General features: G+C 51.2%; 7 protein-coding genes across 7 annotated transcripts; 4 read left to right on the top strand and 3 right to left on the bottom strand.

Annotated features, from left to right (window-relative positions):
* Positions 1 to 1,354: 1,354 nt before the first annotated feature.
* BDQ94DRAFT_139946 (uncharacterized protein) lies at positions 1,355 to 2,330 on the bottom strand. Its single transcript, XM_026765527.1, has one exon. It carries the CDS (start codon positions 1,887 to 1,889, stop codon positions 1,683 to 1,685), a length of 207 nt encoding a protein of 68 aa, XP_026628646.1. The 5' UTR covers positions 1,890 to 2,330; the 3' UTR covers positions 1,355 to 1,682.
* Positions 2,331 to 4,851: 2,521 nt separating this feature from the next.
* BDQ94DRAFT_139944 (uncharacterized protein) lies at positions 4,852 to 5,215 on the top strand. The gene has a single exon (XM_026765526.1). The coding sequence runs from the start codon at positions 4,869 to 4,871 to the stop codon at positions 5,088 to 5,090; it is 222 nt and encodes a 73-aa protein (XP_026628645.1). The 5' UTR covers positions 4,852 to 4,868; the 3' UTR covers positions 5,091 to 5,215.
* Positions 5,216 to 7,534: 2,319 nt separating this feature from the next.
* BDQ94DRAFT_139941 (uncharacterized protein) lies at positions 7,535 to 7,755 on the top strand. Its single transcript, XM_026765525.1, has one exon. The coding sequence runs from the start codon at positions 7,556 to 7,558 to the stop codon at positions 7,718 to 7,720; it is 165 nt and encodes a 54-aa protein (XP_026628644.1). The 5' UTR covers positions 7,535 to 7,555; the 3' UTR covers positions 7,721 to 7,755.
* A 3,768-nt stretch (positions 7,756 to 11,523) lies between these two features.
* Positions 11,524 to 15,148, top strand: BDQ94DRAFT_186382 (cell pattern formation-associated protein stuA; the record flags this gene model as incomplete). The annotated part of the gene is made up of 5 exons (XM_026775134.1): positions 11,524 to 11,582; positions 12,400 to 13,085; positions 13,146 to 13,346; positions 13,401 to 13,533; positions 13,592 to 15,148. 5 exons carry the CDS (start codon positions 11,524 to 11,526, stop codon positions 14,928 to 14,930), a joined length of 2,418 nt encoding a protein of 805 aa, XP_026628643.1. The 3' UTR covers positions 14,931 to 15,148.
* Positions 15,149 to 16,005: 857 nt separating this feature from the next.
* Positions 16,006 to 19,487, bottom strand: BDQ94DRAFT_158348 (myo-inositol transporter; the record flags this gene model as incomplete). The annotated part of the gene is made up of 7 exons (XM_026768936.1): positions 16,006 to 17,123; positions 17,201 to 17,297; positions 17,567 to 17,631; positions 17,717 to 18,191; positions 18,252 to 18,442; positions 18,497 to 19,231; positions 19,316 to 19,487. 7 exons carry the CDS (start codon positions 19,485 to 19,487, stop codon positions 16,006 to 16,008), a joined length of 2,853 nt encoding a protein of 950 aa, XP_026628642.1.
* A 704-nt stretch (positions 19,488 to 20,191) lies between these two features.
* Positions 20,192 to 22,364, top strand: BDQ94DRAFT_130131 (cytochrome P450). Its single transcript, XM_026763944.1, has 2 exons — positions 20,192 to 20,581; positions 20,650 to 22,364. Exons 1-2 carry the CDS (start codon positions 20,476 to 20,478, stop codon positions 22,131 to 22,133), a joined length of 1,590 nt encoding a protein of 529 aa, XP_026628641.1. The 5' UTR covers positions 20,192 to 20,475; the 3' UTR covers positions 22,134 to 22,364.
* Positions 22,345 to 22,729, bottom strand: BDQ94DRAFT_139929 (uncharacterized protein; the record flags this gene model as incomplete). Its single annotated transcript, XM_026765524.1, has 1 exon — positions 22,345 to 22,729. A coding segment is annotated over one exon (238 nt), but the record flags the coding sequence as incomplete, so codon positions are not given.
* Between the last annotated feature and the right edge of the window lie 44 nt (positions 22,730 to 22,773).

Raw genomic sequence — 22,773 nt, 5'->3', positions numbered from 1 at the left:
AACCAAGAAAAAAAAGAGAAGAGAGTGGAGGAGTCTGTCTTAGTGTTTGTTGACCTCCATTGGAACAAACTAGCGCCCTGCTAAGGTCCAAGTAGTAAAGCGACAGACCGGCCATCTAACTAACATCTGCACTATGCCCAGTGCGCGCACTACCTCGGTACCACCATCCTGGCGGCTGCAGGTTATCGACTGCTGAAGAATGAAGCAGTTCGCGGGTGCAGTGACTTGGGAAGCGGTCCTTCCCTGGGGCGTGCATGGCAGCTGCAGGTACCGCCGGAAACCTGACAGGCGCGTTGTCGCTAGTCTGGACGGGGTCTCATGAAACTGGAGTGTGGAAATGAGAGATTGGGGGGGATGAGAGGGGAACAGGGAGAGACGGTTGGTTAGTAGACAAGTCCAAGGCCGTCCGTCGACAACCGGACCGATAGCGATCTCAGTCATAAGCGACCCGAGAGGAAGTTATCCACGCATTGGCGGTACAAGAGGAGGTGCGCCCCACCCGTCAGGACCGGAGTAATTCCTATCCTGCTTTGGATTTGGTTCATGTCTCTTCCATGAATGATCAATCGATCAATCAATCAATCAATCAATCAATCCGAGTGGAGGGGGAGGGTTTATGGACAAGTCTCGTCCGAGGCTCACATTGCTCCGACGAGTAAACACTTAATTAAAAAAAATAATAAATGAGTAGGAAAAAATAATGACACCACGTAATGACGGGGATGTGTCGATAAATTAATTAAAAGAGAGGGAGAGAGAGAGGAAGATGATAGAGACAGTGTGAGAAAGAGAGAAGAAACAAAAAAAAGAGGGGAAGCGAAAGGCAAGACGGATCGATTTGTTCTCCCTGCATTTACGCAGTTGAGTCTAGCGTGACCCGGACGGGCCTTCAACTCGCTGAATCCTGAGCTCTTCACTCCGCGGTTGACTCCGGCGCCAACTCTAGACCAACTCCTGTGAAGTGGGGTTTCCAAGCCTTGTTATTTGTCAATTGGCATCCTCGGGCTAATTGGGAATTCGCGGGAGAGGGAAAGAGAAAATATAGCGTGCTGGTTTGAGTACTTTGGAGGGTGGATAGTAGTAGTGTTAGTAAGTCTCATTAGTTAGTGTAGTGTCTCTTAAGTCTAGTCCGGTCCAGTCCAATCCAACTGTCCACGGAATTGAAGAGGAGAACCAGACACTAGCCAGGATGTTATGGCACAGAAGTACCTACTACGGGCGTAGGACTCTGCATGCTCTGCAGCGCCGGGACTAGCGCCACAGGGTTCCTGCTCCAGCAAAAGGTTTGCCCAGGATGCCCAGGGCTGCGTTGTAGCAGGATGGCGCTGGTCGGCGATAGCTGCGGTGCAAGTTTGAACGACCTCCCGATTGGATCCATGACCCTGACCATGTTCAACTGAAGGTGAATAACTCCGTCGGGGCCAACCATCTTCGCCGTCTACCCTGCTGTATACTCCGTCAGGATGAGCTACAGCCCCGCAAGATCTGCTGTATGTACGACGGCTGCGGGTGTCGGGCCGTCGGTAGCGGACTTCCAAGAATGACTAGATAGATCCAGCAGTATGGCCTTGTGTCTGGCTTGGAAGGATCACACCCTCTCTGGGCCCCATAATGATGGGCACATGGGGTGGATGGGCTGGTCTCAATTTCTATCTTCCAGTCAGACACAGAGGATAGGGAGACTAAAATAAAAAAAGAAAGGAAAATGGACCAAAAACCAAGACGGATGGAAGAAAAGCAAAGCAAAGCGAAATTGTTAAGAAAAAACAACAATTGAAGAAATACCAGGTAGACATAAAAGAGTAAAAGACTGGGTAGATCCTCATCTTAGACTGCACGGCCCTGAGCGATCCCCAGCTGGTAATACTGAGACTAACTCCGACGGTCATTCAACCTGGTCGATCATTGGCGTCTCGGCACAAGCTCGGAGGGGACAGTGTTGCTTGTGTCGTCTGTAGTGACGGTGGTGTACTTCTTTCATTTCACGGTGTAGTTACTCACGGAAATGTCAACCAGGTGTGGATAACTATCGCACCGACACCCTCCAAATGACTAGTCTGGTTTATTTTCTTTCTATGGCGCTCAACACAGACCGCTTGGTGCATGGTGCTTGTGAGAGTGTTGAATGCCAGATAGATGTGCATTTGGTCTTACCTTCAGTGACCAATACACTTGCATATTCACTTACAGTAGTCGTGCTTCTCAACTCTGTCGGTCGGTTGGACATGTGGCAGGGACATGACAGGCGGGGGGCGCTGCTTGGTAGCAGCGGTCGGTCGGTCAGTCAGTCAGTCAGTCAGTCCTTCTCAAATTTTCGCTCTTGTTTGGCGTAAGAGCTAAGAAGCAAAGGCTGTGAGAGCGAGAAGCACAAGCTCCCCAGGTTTCAAGGTTGCTTGCTTGCTTGCTTGCTGCACCCTGTCATGCCTGACATCCATGGCACACACTACCAGGTAGCTAGCCTGTCATTGGATGTTTCTGGATACGCTGTTCAATCCTGGATCCAAACTAGTAGCCAGAACATCCATCTCCATTGCCTATAGCATGGACGATGAATGGACAACCACCAACGGATGGCTACACAAGAAGTAGTCCTGAACTAGACGCGCTTAACGGTCGGAAATAAAAAGAGTCCTGTCCAACAAACTGAAACCCATAATCCCCTCATCGGCCGTCCTACTCCGTCCGGGACACCCCAACCTGTCAACCCAAATTATTTCCCACCTCTCCGTAGTTTCTCTCACCGTAACACCCTACTAGGACATAGTAAGTAGGCTTGGTGTAAACTAAAGTCGTAGTACTCGTAATACTCCCCCTCGGGCCGGAGGTGAGCGAAAAGCAAATAAAGGAAAAAAAAAAAAAAGAAAAGAAGGCAGACAAGGCCTTGTCTCCAACAATGGGAAGCTTCAGCTTTCTCACTCTCATATTTTTTTTATTCCCGTACCTCTGATACTGAAAGAGTAATCCATAGTCCAGTCCAGTCCAAATCAGTGGGGGGAAAATTAGGGAGTTTGGGCCTCCCAAAAGTGGGACAGAGAAGAGTGTCGTGGACCAAGATCGCTAGTCTCCTCCACCTCACGCAAGGGGTCGCGAGGGAGAGTTGCTGCAGGCCCGCAGGAAGAAGGTTCCCGGGCCTATCGTTTGCGCCCCCCTCCTCCGTCAGCCGAGCATGAACAGCTGGAATGATAGGGCTTGTCAGTCAAATGACAGTCGCCCTTCCCCCTCCCTCTTGCTCCCTCTGCTCGCCGGAAAAGAAACGATGAACCAGCGGTGAGGCCTGGAGGCTGTCCTTTCTGGCTGTTGAGTTCATGCCCTTGCGCCCAAAAAAAAAAAGATCCTGTGCGCTTCATGACCATGAATCCAATTACACCGGATTGTTCGCGATCCCGGCTTGAAACGACCAGGGGCCAGTCATTCAACCGCGAGAGTCGAGCGATAATCAAGAATTAATTACTGTATTGCTGGAGTCAGGGAACTGGTCAATGCCTCACCGGCTCCATTCCTGGAGCTAGATAGATGATGTACATCAGGGTACCCATAATCATCGTGCGGGAAGAGCCCACTTCCCTGGGTGTTGATGGATCAGGATACTCCATCGTGACTCCATAGAAGCTCTGCACCAACCTCCCTCAAGACGAAGGTTTCGCCGATCTGAGACAGATAGATTGATAGATTCATACTTACCTACCCTTCTCAACAAGCTGCTGGAGAGAAGGGGAATGGTGTATGGACTGTCGCCAGATATCATGGGCCCTTTCCTGTCCATCCTGACGTAGCTCGATTAGGTTCCAATGAGCCACCAGACCTGCGTAAGATGGACTAAAGCCCGGACGAATCTGGAAATTAACTCCAGATCCCTCACATTGACGACGAGCCCAATACCCCCAATACCTGGCAGCACGACTAGTCGTAGCCCAGGCTAAGCTGGCTCGTGAAACGCCAGCATTCCACCAATGACAACCCCAGTCCCATGCATCGGCGGGGAACACCCATTCATCATCCTCAGCGGAGAATTAGTTTAGGAGGAATGAGGTCGGGGCAGACTGGCCAGGGTCGTGGTCGATTACCCGGGGTTGGGCGCTTGACCGACTCTGCTGGTCTGATGTATCCAACGAGCCGCCTCATCGGGTGAGACGAAGAGTCTTTCCGCCACCTGCTATTGATTGAGAGAAAAGAGGCAAAAAGCAAGAAGAAAGGGAGGTTGGATTTTCATTCCGACCAGGACTACTCCTAGAAGAGCGGTAGAAGAGAAAGATGCTGGTTTCTTTTTTTTTTTCTTTTTTTTTTTCTTTTTCTTTTCCGTTTTCTTTTTCGTTTTCTTTCCGTCTTTCTAAGTCTTCCTCGCTTGCCCCCCTTTATTGGAAATGGTTGGGGAAAGAAGGCGGGGGGAGGGGAGAGATGAGTTGGTTCCATTGGTGATAGACTGATAGTACTTACCTATTTACTTACTGGGAAGTATGAGTCCTTCCAAGATGCTACAGTAGGGGCAATAGAAATGAAGCGGCCAGACTCAGCCGAAAACAGTAAAAGCGCATGATCTGGCGATGGAGTTGCGGGCTGCTCCGTACCAGGTATCCATGTAGGTCCGTTCGTACCTACTGGAAGAGCTGTCCGTCTGTATGCAAGCAGGTAGGCAGGACTGGGATTAGAGTATTCTGGACGTAACCGGTCGGGAATCTGAAGACAACTGACAGAATTTTAGACCGAAGCTAGTTAGTCAAGAAACTAGGATGTCTCTGCTCTGGAGCTTCCCTACCGACCGATAAGACGTACAACTGACGGGGGTGATGGATGTATGCGTGTATGAGTGGGTGTGTCTGTGTCTGTGTGTGTGTGTGTGTGTGTGTGTGTGTGTGTGTGTGTGTGTGTGTATGTGTGGGAAGACGAGCAGACTTGATCGACTGGGTGCTCGCACGCCACCCTGCCTGCGTGGTTGTCTCTCAGCCAGTGGTTTGAATGGCCATCTGCAGGAATCCCTGTCCTTCGGCCTCATCCTGGTCGCTTCTTCTTCTTCTACTTCTGCTCTGTGCAACAAAGGAGTGGGCTGCGCTTGCTTGCATGACCTTTACCCGTTTGGAGGCATTTTGTCGTGATTAACTTCTGGGCTTGGGTTTGACGGGCAGAAGAGTGAAATTATGCCAGCTTTATGGGATTATGTCATGGATTACGGATTATGGATTATGAATTATGGATTAGTTAGTACGAAAGTAGAGTCCCTAAGCTGCTGAGCACTATGGGAGGACCATCCCCTCCGCTCCCTCTCTTCAATTTTCTGATCGATTTATTTAGTGATTTACTGATCCCTTGACAGTTTAAATGGTTAATCGCCTTTTTCCTTCTCTCATCTGTCGCCGCCTCACACAGTCTCGCAGCAAATCCCGGCTAAGATATTGTACTTCATCTAAGAGTTTTTTTCTTTTTTTTTTATTTTCCACCCTACCAGCTTGGCCGACTTAGCTTCGGCTATGACCAGTCACACCAGACTCATCTAAATGTAGTGACTTGTCAGGCGTTATCCCAGTAACATTGAACCACCTTTTAGTCAGAAAAGAAGGGGAGGTGACGCTGGGCGGGGCCCGCACCCTAACGCCCTCCAGATCGTCCCGAAAGCCTTAAATTATTTATCGCACACACCACCAGCCCCAAAGGCCAAGCCCCCGGGCCAATAGAGCCCTCGTCCCCCCGAGGGGAGGCTCCACTTGGCCGCGAGGCTATTCCTGGCTGGCGTCTGCTAGTCTGCCCCTAGCAAAGATCTCGTATTGACGGGCTCGTCCAGACTTGACAGCGATCAAGGAGGATGGCTAGTTCAGTGGATCACGACCGAAAATCTCAATATTATTCCATTGCGACCGTGTCCTCTAGGTTAGGTAATACTCTTACGGCATTCTTCGGAATAAATAACAAAATAGCAAAATAAATGAAGGGTGACAATGTGAGCGGAAAAGCAGATAGGGTGCGAGATTAACCACATCGAAATTACTAGTACTAGTACTATCTAGTAGATAGTAAAGAGGGATTGTTCGGGGGTTGGGTAATATTGCATCCCTTGTAAAGAAAATCTCTTGGTGTGCACCTCCTCAACCACTCACGCATTTCCCTCACTTCCGACGCTGACTCGATCGCGCGCGCGCGCGCTCTCTCTCATCTCCCTTCCTCTCTCTCTCTCTCTCATATCACCATCTCCTTCTGATCCTTCCCCCCTCCTTGCCAAGTCACCGCCATTTTGAAGGCGGTCCTCTTTTCGGCGGTTCTCTCGTTTCGAGGCTGAAAGGACACATTGTGATAGTTGATAGTTGATAGTTGTTGGATCTCAAGGTTTTTCACTTTCAGATAGTTCGTTGGTCTGTGTTGAATGCTTCCCGCTGCTATACTTACTTTCCCCTATGATCCACATACCGTTCACATCTTGCATCAGCTCTATTGTTGCTGCGATGGCGGGCTTTGTATGACCTGCCTAGACACTCTAAGTATGACTACTGTATGTACATCTTTGTGGTCCCCAAGTCCAACATTTCAGGCTTATGGCCCTACTAGCCAGTAATCCTTCTTTTTGTGATTCGTTCCCTGGTCGCTCTGGGCCATTCTGGCGCCCTGCTACTGGTGGCGGATCTGAATCCACATTTGCGTATGGACTATCTACGGAGCAGGTACCTTTCATGCATCGAGCTCGTCACTGATTGACTTGCCGTCAGCACTCTACTTAGGCAGCGCCAGAATGACTCGTGCAGGTTAAGGATTAAACACCAGAAATAAGAATACCTTACAGCATGTAGGCTGGCCGGTCGGCAAGCATGGTTATCGTTCAATCCGCACCATCGGACGACATCCTACGTATCTACGTACTAGTACTTGCACACACACACACACGCACGCACCTGCTCTACTTAGATAATAGTACAGGATCGCCTGTCCACTGCTATCCATTGATTAACAGTTGTACTGGGAACCGTCTACAGTCAGTCGCAGTCCTACCAACGGTATATCCACAATGGGCAAATTCTGGACCCATGGATGCTGTCCATTGGTTCGCCGCCCCGTGACAGAGATACGGCTTGAGCCATTCCATGGGACGACGCGGTGTGGGACCCGGGCTCAATCGTGGAGACACCTGTTCGAACCTGGAACTGAACTGGAACACGCCTGTCATTCCGTCATCTGGTGGTTTGCTTTGCTTTGCTTCCGTGGTTCTTCACAACCCGATCTAAGCACTACTGCACCGCTGCTGCTTTGGCTGCCTAGGCTGCTGGCTTTTGAGACATCACTCTCACAGGTCGTAGGATGGTTGATCCTCCGATCACGTTTCGAACTGACAATAGACTTTGAACAGAATAAACGAAAGAAAAAGAAAAAAAATAAATGAGTAGAAAAAAAAAAATAAAAAAAAAAAAAAAAAAAAAAAAAAATAAAAAAAAAAAAAAAAAAACTAAGCCAGTCTGCACCGAAGCTGGGCTAATTGACTAAATTTCAGACCGACCAAATCAGCTCCGAGCAACGGCGCCAAAGAATTCATGGGAGAATAATTCCATCATTTTCTTTCTGTTTTTCATTTTCGTCTTTTATGATGTTCTCATTATTATTAGTAGTAGTATTATTATTATTATTATTTTCCTCTTCTTATTATTATTTTCCATTTTTCTCTTTTCCCTCTCCCTCAGTTTGTGTTGATTTCGATCGTCTTCCAGTCGATCCAGCATCATCCCGGCAGCGCAGGACGATCGAATGACTTACAGCAACGCGATCGGTCCCAACAGTTCATAGTGGCTCCCGACTATCGCAGTCAATTGGAAGTGAAGGACTCACCAACTTTTTCCCTTTTTATCATTTCATTTTATTTTAGCGACATTTATTTTATTTCCTTTTTTTTTATTTTTACTTTTTCATCACTCCTCTCTTTTCTTTTTTTTATTTTCCTTTCCAAATTTCCCTTTTCTATAGCTTCTTCCCTACTGTACTGGTGTAATACTTCCCCCTCTTCTCCGAGGCTTTTGGGTCCTCCTCCACCCTTGTGAGAATTTGATTACCGTGATCAATATTTTATCTGAATAAAAAATCAATCATTTTTCTGCAATGGTCATGAAGAGCGAGTTAGTGAGTAGACATTGAATGAACCCGTCTTATTTCAGATGAGGTTTCCCTAATCAGATCGGTCTCCCGAGCTGGTCAGTAGGCGCCTGTGTTTTGATCAACTCTGGCTTTGCCCGCATTGAATTGTTTCTTAATGGTTGCTCGACCCTGCAGAACAGGACGTACGTCTTCTGCTTCTTCTGTGCCATCACTCTTCTGTCCATCCAGAACTCGGGTGTCTTTTTGTTCTTCCACTTAGGCTATCGATCTCATTGTTCACATCCTCGCTATAGTCATTGGTTATTGTTATTCCCACGGGTACGTGATCATTGATTTTTTTTTATCCCCCAAAGTCTGACATCTCCTGCGCACGCCTGGTTATTTTTCCTATGTATCGTGTCTGTCTTGTTGCCAATACCACCTCACCTATCAGTTTGCCGCTACTCTGATCTCCCCCCTCCTTCCCCTCTCTCTCCGTCATTCCCACCATCGTGTTCCCCCGGAGCCAATCTGAGGCCAGTGTGCAGACACCGCGTCGGTTGGATCATCGCTGTCCTAGCCCAAACGGTGGTTCCTGTCCGGCGTCTTGTTTAGCTTATCCGGCTGATGGTCCTTGCTTCGTGGCGGATTCGCGGAATCCTCACTGTCTGAGCTTGACACAGCACTTGTGGACTGGACCCTGCCAGAAGGAAGAGCCAGAGAGTGGGAGCACCAGTACCAGCACCGGCAGCAGCCTAGCAGGAAGAAGCAGCAGCAGCAGCAGGAGCACCAGCACCAAGATCCCACGGTGTAGTAGTCTCTCCGCTCTTCCGCAAGACGCACGGTCGTGGTCTCCCAGAAAATCCCACTCCCCTTCTTCTTCTTTTGCTCTTTTTAAGTGCGGGATCCACACCTGACTATTTCCCTTTCTGCTTATTTTTCCCTTTTTCTTATTCTAATTTCATCAAACCTTTTTTATTTTTATTTTTATTTCTATGATTTTCTTTTCATATTTTACCACTTTGATCGTGCATTCCTTATTTCTATTTTCCTCTGATGATTTTCTTTTTTGATTTATCCATTTCTTTTCAATCTCGTTAATCCCTCCCCCTCTTAGCTGTTGGGGGATTTTGCTGACACCTCTTTCTATTTTGATTTTTTGATTTTTATTCTTTTTTGACCTTGATTACTTTTTTTTTCTTTTCTCAATTTTTTTTTTCCCTTTCTCCGTTTTATTAAAGAGAAAAGAGACGGACCCAGGACGACTACTTAGTACATAGTTATAGTGACAGACGGTCCCAGTGATCCACTGCTCGGTCCCTCTCCAAGTTCCCTTTTGCCTCGTTCTTCAGAACCGACTCCAAACGGACCCGGCCGGGGCTGACGCCTAGATTGATACATATAATAGAGCAAAAAGGGCCAAACGCAAAAAGGACAGCCAACGAGCGCGACCAAGCTATAAGCACCAGAGACATTCGACGGCAGACAATTGCCTTGCAGCTTCTCTTACATTCCCGCGCCGCAGGTCTCAAAAGAAACTGGTGATCGAGAAAAGATCCAAATACACGTGCTGGTATGTGAGTGTATTTTCCTATTCTCTCTCGTTGAGCTTTCTCTCCTTTCATCCTGACACGCGCGCACGCGCTCTCTCCCCGTGAGGCGAGAGGATCGCTGGGTGAATTGTTTCTTGTCTTGTCTTGTCTTGCCTTGATCCCGACCACTTCCTGTTGTGAGAGTTCTGTTGCTGCTGCTTCTGCTGCTGTCCTTGCTGCGGTACGCGCCCAGCCGCCCGAGGACCAACCCCCAATGGCCGTTGCCGCTCCCTTGGTTCGATGAGGACACCGGACTACTGCAGATACGCTGGATTGTCTCTGCTCCACCTGCGACAGAGCAGATTTAGACGTGTCGTGGTTCGAAGTCTGAGAAGAAAGCATACCTTCCTCCCTTTCTAGAATATCCTTCTCTGCCCAGCACACCCACCGCCCTTCCCTTCTTGGTTTGTTTCCCACCTTTTGGCACCCGATCCCATCGTTTTGGCTGGTGTTTCGGCCGTCTTTCGCGGGCTTCGGTTGCACCCGTCAGCCGGAGATCCTCAGGCTGGGCTTGACTCTCTTTCTGCTGGCCGGTCCAGCGCCAACCCAAACCCAACCGAAACCCACCAGCCTCCCACTAAAACGCGGAAGCTGAGCGGCTGGCCCCCTCCCCTCCCTTCCTTTCCTTCCTACTAGATAGTACTATCTAGTAGTAGTAGTAGTACTTCCATAGTACTACTGGTCTCTCTACCACTATTCCACTCCCACTGGGTCTACCGTACCGAGTGAAAGCACGGTCTGACCATACCCTTTCCCCTCCCGAACCCAACCTGTTCCCCCCCCTCTCTCCCCTCTTTACTCTTTCTCCCCTCGGCCCATCCCATTTCCCTCGTCCACTCGTTGGCCATCTATGGGTGAAAAGCTGTCTCTAATTGCTTCCCCTCCCCGCCCCTTCAGCTCCGACCACACCTATCAATCCTCCTAAGGGGGGACAGCAGATAGAACAACAGAACCTCACCACGTTGGATCTTTGAGTTGGTACATCCTCCCTTTTTTTTGAATTATTATATTTTATTTCTTTCTATTTTCTTTCCCCTTTTCGGTTGTCTTGCCCTCTCTTTTTTTTTTTTTTTTTTTTTTTTTTTTTTTCCCTCTTTCTTTCTCTTCCCCCTCTTCCCGCCCACCGAGTTAAACGGGTTCCAAGGCGGATCGGTCGCGGTCCAGAAACCCCGGCGGCTGCAGAGAACCTCAGGCTTAGCCCGGGGGCGCCTGCGTTTGCTGTTTCTGCCCCAGCCTCCACCTTTCGCCCATGATCTGCTGCTGCGCCGGCGGCGCTGCAATCATTCCCGTCTGCCCTCCACCGCCTTGGTCCTTCTGCTCGGTCATGATCGCCCACGTCGAGCGTGTCTGACATTTGCTCATCCCATCTGTTGCCCTCTTTTTCTTTTCTTTCCTCTTTGGATTTTATTATCTCTTTTTTTCCCTTTTTTCCCTAAATTTCATTTTCTTTTCCTTTTCTTTTTTTTTTATTATTTCCCTTATCCATTTTGTCCTTTTTCCCTTTTTTCTTTTTCTCTTTTTTACCTTTTCGCTCACCTCTTTTCCTTACCCAAAATTAACTGCCCTTTTGGATTTCCCTCTTCCCAATTTCCACCCTAACCCCAGTAATTTCCATCGACCGACTTCCTTGGTCCGGATTACTATTTTTTCCTGGTCCCCACCGGTCTCCCTTGGCCTCTCCTCCGTTGCTGTACCATCCCTTCCGTTTGACGCCTTCTTATACATACACCTCCGCCTCTGCTTCCCTCCACCATTCCCCCCTCCATCAATCACGACCTCGTCTCTTGTCTTGCTTTTTCCCTGTTTCCCCCCTCTACGTGGCTATGTGGACGAACTGAACGACTTTCTTACGCCTGCTACTTCTCCATTACTCTTTTCTTTTTCTATTTTCATGACTCATTATTTTGCCCGTTACTGTTTCTCTGTCTCTTGCCAATTTGCTCGCATGAGGTTATTGACCCGTTCGTAGAACTGTCAGTGCCTGTATCGCCTCCCGCTCCTCGACGACCTGCTACGACCTGTTACGACGCCTTAACGAGCCTGTTCTCTGAACTCGTCGCAGAATCATCGCCATTCGCCCGCTTGACGCGTCTCATCTGTGCTACCGCTTTTGGTTGCAAGTCACCCAAACTGTTTTGACGTTTGATGCTGGACTGTCACGTCGCCTTCTCCCGCTCTGTTCTTACGACTTGAAACGAGACCCATGATTCTGTGCTTCTAAATTGGCTGAGCGATTTCTGTTAACCATCCGCAAGCGCTTGTTGTCCTGCTTTCATGGTTTCGCCTGTGACGACTCAAGATTCTTGAAAGTATCTGGATTTAGATTTCTGTCAGTACCCTCACTGCATAGCGATTTCCTCGTCCAGTTGCGCCGGCCATATCTTCAAGCGTGTTACGGTTACGACTTCCCACGAGCTTGCCACGATTGCACACCCTTGCATGTTCTGCGTTGCCTGTTAGAAGCTTCTCTTTTGTTCGGCTCACCTGCCAACTTGATCCTCTTGTGTCTGACCCATTCTATTGGTCGCGATACATTTACGACAAGTCTAAATCTCATCCCGGGAAGAAAAGAAAGCACCCACGAAGAGAAAAAAAAAAGTTCGCTTTGTTATTTCCTGCTATAGTCAGATCGTGCCTTTGCGAACTGACAATTATTTGTTGACAAAAGACCTGAAAACAAGAACCGACAAGTTTCACCTGCTCACGGCACGCCGGACACATCGTTGAGTCCGACGTCCGATCGCTCCCGTTCGCCTCACTTTTCAAGACCGTTACCCCCGTCAACCGAAAAGCTGGAGCTGCCGTCGATTTCGCAGGTCCACACCAGAGGTCCTGTTGATATTCCTTGGTATAACCACCACGCCGCGGAGCGACCCCTTTTGTCTGGCGACAAACTCCCAGCTCTCAGTCTACCAACGGCCACGCAGGCCATCTCGGGCCAGTCCTACCGGGCTAGCTACGAAGACGCGTCGGCCCTTGGTTCCAACAACACGAGCACTCGAACAAGTTTATCGGGAGCTGCGCCTGTAGTTAGTGAAGCTAGAAGCCCACCGCCTACGTCTGCAGACCTCGCGACAGGTGGTCAGGGCCGGCTCTCATTGGATTCCTCCACCCAAGAGTACTCGCTCCAACAAAACCCCGTTAGTGACGGATTCTATCAAAACCAGACTTCACTTGGCAGCATGAACCAAACACAATCCTACATCGATGTCCACTCATCGCACCTGTCATCCGCTCAGCCGTACGCGCCTCATGCCGCCACTGCGGGAGGGTTAGCTCATTACCAGTACCAGCAGCCACCTGTTCTGCAGCCAGCATCGACGACCTATGGCCCGGCAAGCTCGTATTCCCAGTATGCTTACCCTGGTGGAGTGACCTCCTCTCAGGGAGGTCCGCAACCCCCGACCACCTCCATGAGCAGTGGTGTCCCAACCCAGTTGTTGCCTTTACCAGGTACGTCCTACTCCATTTGTCACGAACAGCTGCACCCCGAATCTGACTGCATATCCATAGCTGTGGCAACGCATGGTGCTGTCCCGACAGCGGGTTATGGGAACACGACCGGGACCCCCTTACAAGGCTATGTGTATGATCCCACTGGCCAGGTCGCCCCGCCCGGAGCGAAACCGCGCGTTACTGCCACCTTGTGGGAAGATGAAGGCAGCCTCTGCTACCAAGTGGAAGCCAAGGGTGTCTGCGTGGCAAGAAGAGAAGGTAAGCATGCCTTCAGCTGCCACTTTCTGGCTTCGTGCTAATGTGTATCTGCAGACAATCATATGATCAACGGCACGAAGCTCCTAAACGTCGCAGGAATGACCCGAGGTCGCCGCGATGGTATTCTGAAGAGCGAGAAGGTCCGACACGTTGTCAAGATTGGACCAATGCATCTGAAGGGCGTCTGGTACGATTCTCTGAATGCTCGATTTCCACCAATCAGGACTGACTGAATTTTGCTCTAGGATCCCCTTCGAGCGTGCCCTCGAATTCGCCAACAAGGAGAAGATCACAGATCTCCTGTATCCCCTATTCGTTCACAATATTGGTGGTCTTTTGTACCACCCCACAAATCAGAGTCGGACGAACATGGTGGTGCAGGAATCGCAACAGCGGCGATTGGAAGGCCCTCAGGCTGCGCGAGCATCCCAGGGGCCTCAGCCGCCAGCTTTGCACCATCATCACTCTCTACAGGGCACAGTTCCTTCGCACATGCCGCAACCCCACACCATGGCTTCTCAGGCCGGTGCTCGGCCGGCGCTTGATCGAGCACACACATTTCCCACGCCCCCTGCCAGTGCCTCGAGCCTCATGCCCATTACCAACCCCAGTAACTCCTATGACTGGAACAACCAAGGGATGAACTCTGGGGTACCGAACTCCCAGCCGCTCTCTATTGACACGGCCCTGAGCAATGCCCGCTCAATGCCGACTACGCCTGCCACCACACCCCCCGGCAGCAACATGCAGGGAATGCAGTCGTTCCAAGGCCAGTCCGGGTATGATTCGAAGCCATATTACTCCGCTGCCCCGCCTTCTCACCCCCATTATGCTTCCCAGCAACCTTTGACTCAGACTGGTATGGCTTCCTATGGCCAAACGATCCCGTCTCATCCTTACATCAAGAGCGAGATGGGGCCCCCGTCAAGCCGGACGCCTGGCGGCCAGCCGGAGACGGACGCACCTGAGGTGAAGCAGGAACGCTATGCCCACAGTAATGGGCACGTTGGAAGCAATGGAGCTGAGCAAGTGCCAGAGCATGAGACCGAGTATGTGCAGCATGACAATTCTGGATATAACACCAACCGGGGCTCCTACACCTACACCACCAACACTTCGGTGGGCAGCCTGGCGGGGGACCACTCCCAACTTACGCCAGAGATCACGGGCTCGCCCACGCAACAGAATGGGTCTGAACGTATGACCCCCCGTACGAGTGGTGGGCCTCCGCCCCCTTGGGGCTCGGGATACAACACTCCTCCGCGCCCCGCCGCCGCGAGCAGTCTATACAACATCGTTAGCGACACCAGAGGAACATCGGGCAACGGTGCGACCTCTGACAATTACTCCGTTGCTTCGAACTCTGCTCCTGGGTATTCGACAAGCATGAACGGTTCCCTAGGCTCCAATAAGCGGATGCGGGAAGACGACGACGTGGATCGCATTCCTCGACCAGACAGTCGAGGAACGGAGTATGATAGCAAGCGCCGTAAGACGCTGAGCGAAGTCGGCGGTCCCGTTGGAGGTGTGCCCCTTGGGCTCCAGCCCATGAAGGCTGGCGGTGTCATGGGTCGTCGTCGGTAACTGTTCATTCCCGGAGTCGTCTTTCCTGACCAGGTGAAGATCTGGAGTGGCAAAAAGAAATAAAAGCAGAAAAAAAAAAAAGAAGAAATTTCCAAGGAAAGACAAAAATCTAGTTCTGTTATGGGTTATTGGTTTCCCTTTCTTGGAGTGAATTGAGGGGATTTTCACGTTCCTGGTTGTTGTTTTTAACTCTTATAATAGACTACACATTCAGCACGGCAGGGTATGGGATATGAAGCGACCGGGTGGAAGGCTATTCGTCACCACTCGAGCGTTTCAACAATTGCATTTGACAGACAGCGCCCTATTGTGTCTTTGCCTTTTGCGTTGGTTGCATGGTTTCTCGGATTGGTTTGAACAGTGTCTGGACACCGGCACTGGTAGGGATGGCTGCATTGCTTGGTCCCTCCACAGACCTGGTTTTCGATCGTTTGTATGTCTTCTGTTGCTTCCCCATGGAGGGTTTCCCAATTGATGGGAAGCCTACTCGCAAGGGGTGTGTTATCTGGGTTGTTCATGGAGCAGCGTTGGGACTGCGCGCTTCGCTTTTCTCACTTTCTCTACGGATCAAGCGAGGGATGGTCAGCGTTACGGTGCTTTTTGGTCATCTTGTGGTATGGTATGTGTGTGTGTGCGTGCGTGTGCGATTGTTTCCGACCGGTTATATTTAACGACCATGAAGTCACGAATTTCCTTGATGAGAACATTTTCCTTTTATACTGTTGTGGCTTTTCTCCATTCCTGCATCTTGGGACCGTTGGTCCTAGGTTTTTGTTTTTCCTGTTCTGACTGTATGGGCATTTAAAAATTCCACGGGCTATTCAAGAACGATTGAGAAACGTATGATTGTAGGAGATTCTATTGACTCTATACATTTACGTAGACGATTTGATGTTCGAATCGGATCAAGGCATATAACTGAAATCAATGTTTGGGGCAGTGAGAGATGAGGGGGAAAGGGAGGCGAAGGGGAGCAGCTTATGGCCTGATGAGGCTCGGCGGCTCAAATCCACGCTGCCTCTCCTCTCTCTTCTCTATTTCCGTGTGTTCTTTCTCCCTTTCGTCTTCTCTCTCGTCATTGCGTGTTGTCTTTCATTCCGTCCTCTTCTCTTCTTCCTCTGATCTCCCGTGCAAGTCCCAGCACCGTCGAGTGAATGTCTGGGAATGTGGCAACTAGACCCAAGTTATCTGCCAGCGTCCGGCCTCGCCCATAGTTGAAAGGCTGACCGTCCAGATCGGTGATCATGCCGCCGGATTCCTCATACACCAGCATGCCGCCGGCATGGTCCCACGCATAGGCACGATACTCGGGGCTTCGGGGGATACGGACCATCACGTTGCACCCGCCCACCACCAGGGCTGCATACTTGGCTTGCATGGACCATAGGTCAGTAACGGGCCTGGTGACACCCAGTCTCTCGCGAACAACCTGGTGTAGCCGCTGATCGATGTAGGGGCTCTCCATGCTCTCTGCAAATGCCAGATCGGGCTGGCCGGTATCGGTCCGTGCCAGGACGTTGTACACCTTCACGGCGGGCTGCAGGCGCTCCTTGCTCATCTGACGCTTGTATGTACCCTGGCCCCGGATTGCCGACAGCATGATCCCGTATCCATCCCGATCAACTGTGTCTTCGTGGACCACGGTGCTGTGGAAGTGCAGATTGGGATATCCGACCACACCGACCTTCTGCTCGCCCTTGTCGACAAGCGCCACGGAAACAGCATACTGCCGGCCCTGAATAAACGACGCTGTCCCGTCAATAGGATCCAAGATCCAGGTGCGCGTATGACCGGCTCCTTCCCCATTGCCGCCCAAATCTATGATGCTTAGCATCTCTTCTAGCGACGAGGGGGCTGCGACGATCTCTTCGCTCTCGGTATCATGCAATTGGGTTGTGGATACCAGCTGCCACACTCGGTCGGCTAGTGCGGGATCATTCCGCAGGGCTGATGCTGATTCCTCCCCGACAAATTTGTCGCTGGGGAAGTTATGGCGGATCGCACTAATCAAAATGGCCTGTGACGCAAAGTCGGCTATGGTCACTGGGGACGCGTCTGCCTTGTCGGTAGATCCCTTATCTGCCTCCGCCAGCATGGTCTTGGTGACTATGCTGGCTCGCTGGACGGCGAGACAGGCCACTTGAAGCTCTCTAGCGAATGGTGAATGGGCCATTGTTGTTGAGGTATGTTGGCCTGGACTAACATGCATTGACTTGCTGGTTAGAGACTGGCTAGCGGCGCGCGTGAATGCGCAAGTCTGCCGTACGTACCTTTCTGGTCTTCGGTTGCCACGGCGCTAGGACCACTGCCTGTTTGCACATCCGATTCGGCCTCTGAGAGGATGGCTGAGGAAATTCTACAGTATTCCTGGGGATCTAAAAAGTGAAGAAACTGGATAGTGGGAGCAGGAGACAAGCGAAAACAAGAGGATGCAACAGTGGGTATTGATGGCTGTTGATAGTAGCTCCAAGCCATTGACTGGGGCAGGAAATCTCCCAATGAGGAAAAGCGTTTCAAGCTGCATCAATTCACTACGGACTATCCATTCACCGGCCCGTGGGCGTGCGGACAGAAATGACCGAACGCACTTTTTCTACTCTATAACTAAAGGGTAAAGGAACATGCATCGTACATACAAGTGCTGAGCCGCCAGGACTACTTCCTACCGCCGAAGCTTGAAGCCGGGGTGGATCCAGCGTCTCTGCGCCAGGATGGCTGTCTTGCGCACAGATCAAACGATACACAGAGCAACTGCGGGAGGCTTCGGGAATCGATCTATGGGGCACTTTGCTCGTTCGCTCTCGCCTCTCGGAGCTCCCTCTGCAATCGCTTGGCGTGTCTAACCCCGAAGCCGTGGGTGTAGATTTCCCGCACCGACTCCAGAGGCATATTGTGCACCTCCGCATAGCAGAAGATGACGAAGACCCATCCGAGAAAGCAGATACCCGCATAGAATGCAAAAACTCCGCTGGGGGTCATAGCCTTCATCATGGACAGAAACGTCGACGAGATGATGATATTACAACCCCAACAGGTCACGGTATTCAGCATTGTGCCAAGTGCACGCACTTCTAAGGGGAGAAATTCAGTGCCCACCCAGGAAATAGGTGCGACACCAGCCGAATAGAAAGCAATGTACACGATCAGCGCGACAAGGAGAAGAATACTCGCCCAGGTCATCTCGTGCGGTCCGGTGACGCTCAGATCCGAATTCACAGGGATCCAATGGAATGCGATGGCAACGACCACCAGGGAGAGGGACTATGTCAATGTTAGTCAAAGCGACGATGCAAGCGAGCTCCATGAAGATGCAGCACTTACCATTCCCAACACGGTGACGAGAAGCATTGATCTTCTTCCAAAGCGGTCAATGAAGGCGAAGTTGGGGAATCCAAACACAAAATTCGTCGCTCCAACGACGATGGAGACGGCTGTGGCCTGATTAAAGCCGACTAGCGAGAACAATGTGGCGGAATAGTACATCAGCGTGTTAAATCCTCCTAATTGTGATACTGGATAATGTCAGCATCCATGATCGGAAACACGAGAAGGGCTCGGGTTTCTACCAGCCATGATAGAGCAGGCCGTGGCCAGGGCGCGCAAATTAGCGCCTACAGTGAAAAGTTGTTTCATCTGCCACCATAGGCTCTTGTCTGATACGGAAGCGGCAACCTCTTCAATAGAATGCCGAACCACCTTGATTTTGTTAACCACTTGTTGTTCCGTGGCATGAGGAAATATCTTTCGGATTACTCTCTTGGCTTCATCGTCGCGACCATGAGAAATCAGCTGGCGAGGCGTTTCCGGGCACAAGGGCATTGTAGCCGCCAGAGCAATGGCAGGAACAGCACCAATGGCAATTGTGTACCGCCAGCCCTGATGTACGTTAGTGAATGCGGCCCCGAGGGCATAGGCAATGAGCTGGCCAAAGGTCACACAAATGTTATCGAACACAATCAGTCGACCACGGAATCTGGCAGGTGCCATCTCTCCGATATACAGGGGAACGATCATTGCCGCTTCACCAACTCCAAAACCAACCACCAGGCGACCAACCACCATCTGGGCCAGCGAGAACGCCGTGGCTTGCAAGGCTGTTCCCACGAAGAATACCGCACAGCCAATATAGATAGCCAGTTTCCGTCCATACTTGTCTGAAGTCATACCAGCCAGAACGGCGCCGATCAATGCACCCCCTGAAGTTATGGAGGTGACAAGTTCCTGGTCGTTAGAGGACAGAGCCTGGCCGAGGTCGGTCCCAAGGCTGACGAGGACGGCGGATATTACACCCGTGTCGTACCCTGGACGAGTGAGGGGAAAGAACCATGTTAGCTGGTACTGGCTATGATGGGCCACGAAACGCTAATGGTCTGGGGCATGCCTACCAAAGAGAAACCCGCCCATGGACACCGTGCACGCAATCAGCCATACTGCCTTGCCAGGATTTGTCGTCTCGATTGAATCGTCCAAGCCCTCCGCGGCACCAAGGTTGTCAACGTGGAAAGTCTCTGGTTTCAGATCGTCGATGGCCGGCACATAGTCGTCTGCAGGATCCATGATGGTCTGGATTAGGGCTATGGGAAACAACCAAAGTCTAAACAATGAAACGGTATGCTAAGAAGATACAGGTTATGGATGAAGTGTTAATTAGATTACACCCGTGCAATGACCACAGAAGCCCGGCCGACGTGGCTAAAGACTGAGTAGGAGGATTATCTACGATGACAGCGGGCATATATGCAATCAGAAAGACTATTGCCGAGAATTGACCCCATGGCCATCACCCACATTCGAAGAGGGGGGTACATGCCTGCCCCCTCATTCTCATGGCCAACTACAGGACTCGAAGAGGGGGGTATGGAATGCCCGGGTATTGCCTCAAGGTTCGGCACGGTTCCATGGGTCTGTTTATGATGACAGCCATATCCCCAGGTTACCCCAGACTTGCTTGGACCCGGATATCTGTGTGTCTCCATTGGCCGATCTGCACATCTCGGGGTTGTCCTCAAACACCGTCAACCCCGCTAATATGACGATAAGTACCGGGGAATCATTTGCACAATAGCCGGGGTATGGGGCTCCTGTCAGAATCTGGTGGGTCTAGCTGATCTCTCGCGAATTGTTTCCATCACAATTCAACCGGCAAACGCGCGAGGGTTTTTACTCTGTCGGTGGTGGCGGTGCACAAACAGGAAATTCTCTCCGCCCTGGCTGGATGGCCCTGAATGGCAGTTTTGCCCGGCATCATGCTAGAATGACATGGCAGTAGCTACACATAGCCAGGGAGTTACGATGTTGTGAGCATGGTGGGATGCTTGGAAGGTCGGTATCTGCGGTTCACGAGGATGGGTTAGTTTAACCATTTATACCCTTCTCCTCCTGGTTTACCTGAGGTTATAAGTAGCTGCTCTCCGGACTAGAGAGCTTGCTGGTACGGGCCAGGAACCTTTGATATCTGAACCTCGTTCGTCATTCTGACCTTTAATTTATTGATCTACTGTGTTTCTCTTGCACGGTGTTATCGTGACGTCCTTAAGGAGCAACCATGTGGTCACTTTTCACGATCGCCCCTTACGCGTTCTTTATCGGGATCGTGGGCATCTCCTACTTCCTGGCATGGCCATTTGTGCAGTATATCAGAGACCCCAAAGGTATGTCCATACTCGTATATATGGCAGGTTATCTACGGAGTCCATATGCTGACTAGCGAGTGTCTCAGGTCTCCGAAAATACCCCAACCTTACACCAATCTCCGGGATGTCTGCTATACCGTTCATGCTCATGGCTTCCCGCGGGTTCCGGTCGCGAGAACTGCAGGAGCTGCACCAGGAGAAGCCGGTGATTCGTACCGGACCCAATACGCTCTCCTATGGCGATGTGCGCGCGATTAAGGACATCTACGGCCATAACACCAAGTGCATCAAGGACCCATCCTACGTGGTCACGGCAGGCACGCATTATCACCTAGCCGATGTGGTAGATAAGGGGGACCATGCGCGGAAGCGTAAGGTTCTGTCATCCGCCTACGCTCTCAAGAACCTTGAGACGTGGGAGCACAAGGTCAGCGACAAGGTCGAGAAGGTGGTGGCCCACTTTGACAAGGTGTGCACGGCCGCTCCGTCTGCGGCTGTGGCGTCCGGCAAGGTTGCGCCGGACCCCAAGGACCTGACGGTGGATTTTCGCGCCTGGACCAACTACTTCACGCTGGATGCAATCGCAGATATCGGCCTGTCGGAGAAGCTGGGCTTCTTGGACCAGGGCAGCGATGTCTGTATAGCCGAGCGGAAGGATGGGTCGACGTACACGGTGCACCTCCGAGAGGCGCTGTACCCTACGGCCCGGAAGCAGTCGCTTATTCTCTGGAACTACGAATGGTATCCGGTGCTGAACAAGCTGGTCAACGTGATCCCGTTCTTCGGACGGATGCAAAAGTCCTCAGACAACTGGGACAATATTGTGTGGCGGCGCAGCATCGAGCGCCTGCGACGGTACGAGGCTGGAGAGAAGCTCGATGACTTCTTCCAGGCACTGATGGAGGATAAGAACGGACGGGCCAACAACCTGGAATGGGGCGACGTGGTGTCGGAAGTGAACATCATGATGAACGCAGGCAGCGTGACAACGGCGATCGCGATCGCCAACGTGATGTACCAGCTGCTGCGGAATCCGGAGTGCCTGGCTAAGCTCCGGGAAGAGATCGACGCAGTTCTGGACGCGGACGAAGTCGTTGCGCCATACGACAAGGTGAAGCACTTGCCGTATCTCCGGGCGTGCCTGGACGAATCGCTCCGGATCTTTCCGCCAACGTCGCACGGGCTCCCGCGCGAGACGCCGGAAGAGGGAATGGAGATCCTGGGCCAGTGGGTGCCGGGAAAGACAACGGTCAGCATGTCGGCGTATGTTGCGCACCGCGACGAGCGGGCCTTCCCCAAGGCGGACCAGTACATCCCGGAGCGGTGGTTGGGAGAAGAAGGGAAAGCGCTGCAGCCGTACTTTGTGGCGTTCTCGGCGGGGGCACGGTCTTGTATCGGGCGGAACATCTCGTACTTGGAGCAGACGAAGATCCTGGCGACGTTGGTGCATCGGTATGAGTTTGCGCTGCCGTACCCCGGGTGGGAGCTGAAGCGACTGGAGACGATGAACTTGATTCTGGGAGATATGCCGGTGAAGGTGTGGCGACGGCAGGTGCCGGCCACCGATTAGGGGGTTATTTTGTTCATATTCTCGTTCCTAGACTGGCTAGACTTTTTTTTTTTCTTCTCTTCTTCGTGATGAATGATGAAAACATTGGTAGCGACATTGCACTAATTCCGTGGTGTTGGATGGAATAGTCCGTAGCTCCCAGTAGCTTCAGTAGTTTCAGCGGTTTCCTTGGTAGACGCTTGATGAGCTAGCCATACATCTCAACCATCTAGCTGCGTAGAAATAGTCTCACGAGGGATCGTCATGGAACCCCAACGTGTTCGGCCAGACTGGGCCGGGATCATCGGAGCGAGGCTGATGCGTCCGTTCCGTGGGGAAGCTATGCAGTATACTAGCTATCCCTTTCAGCTCAGTACAGTCAGTCAAAAAGGGGAAAGGGATATAACGCCCCGAATGCCGAGCTGGGGTAGGAAGTGGAAGCAAAGTGCGGGGGAAAGAAAAGCACAGGGACGCGGGGAAAAGTAGCTGGATCGGGTATGTCGGGGCCGAGATGGAGGTCAAAGTGGGTTAAAGCGGAGGGAGTAGAGATACACTGGAGCTGGAGGGATTGGACAATGGATGAGGCGAAAGAATGCACAACCAGAATCCAAGACATGCAGAGACTACAAGAATCTTGGTGTGGATTTGACGACGAAATGGA

This window comes from Aspergillus welwitschiae (genome assembly GCF_003344945.1).
Source record: "Aspergillus welwitschiae strain CBS 139.54b unplaced genomic scaffold BDQ94scaffold_9, whole genome shotgun sequence".
NCBI classification, from domain to species: domain Eukaryota; kingdom Fungi; phylum Ascomycota; class Eurotiomycetes; order Eurotiales; family Aspergillaceae; genus Aspergillus; species Aspergillus welwitschiae.
This window is presented reverse-complemented; position numbering and strand designations above follow the sequence as displayed.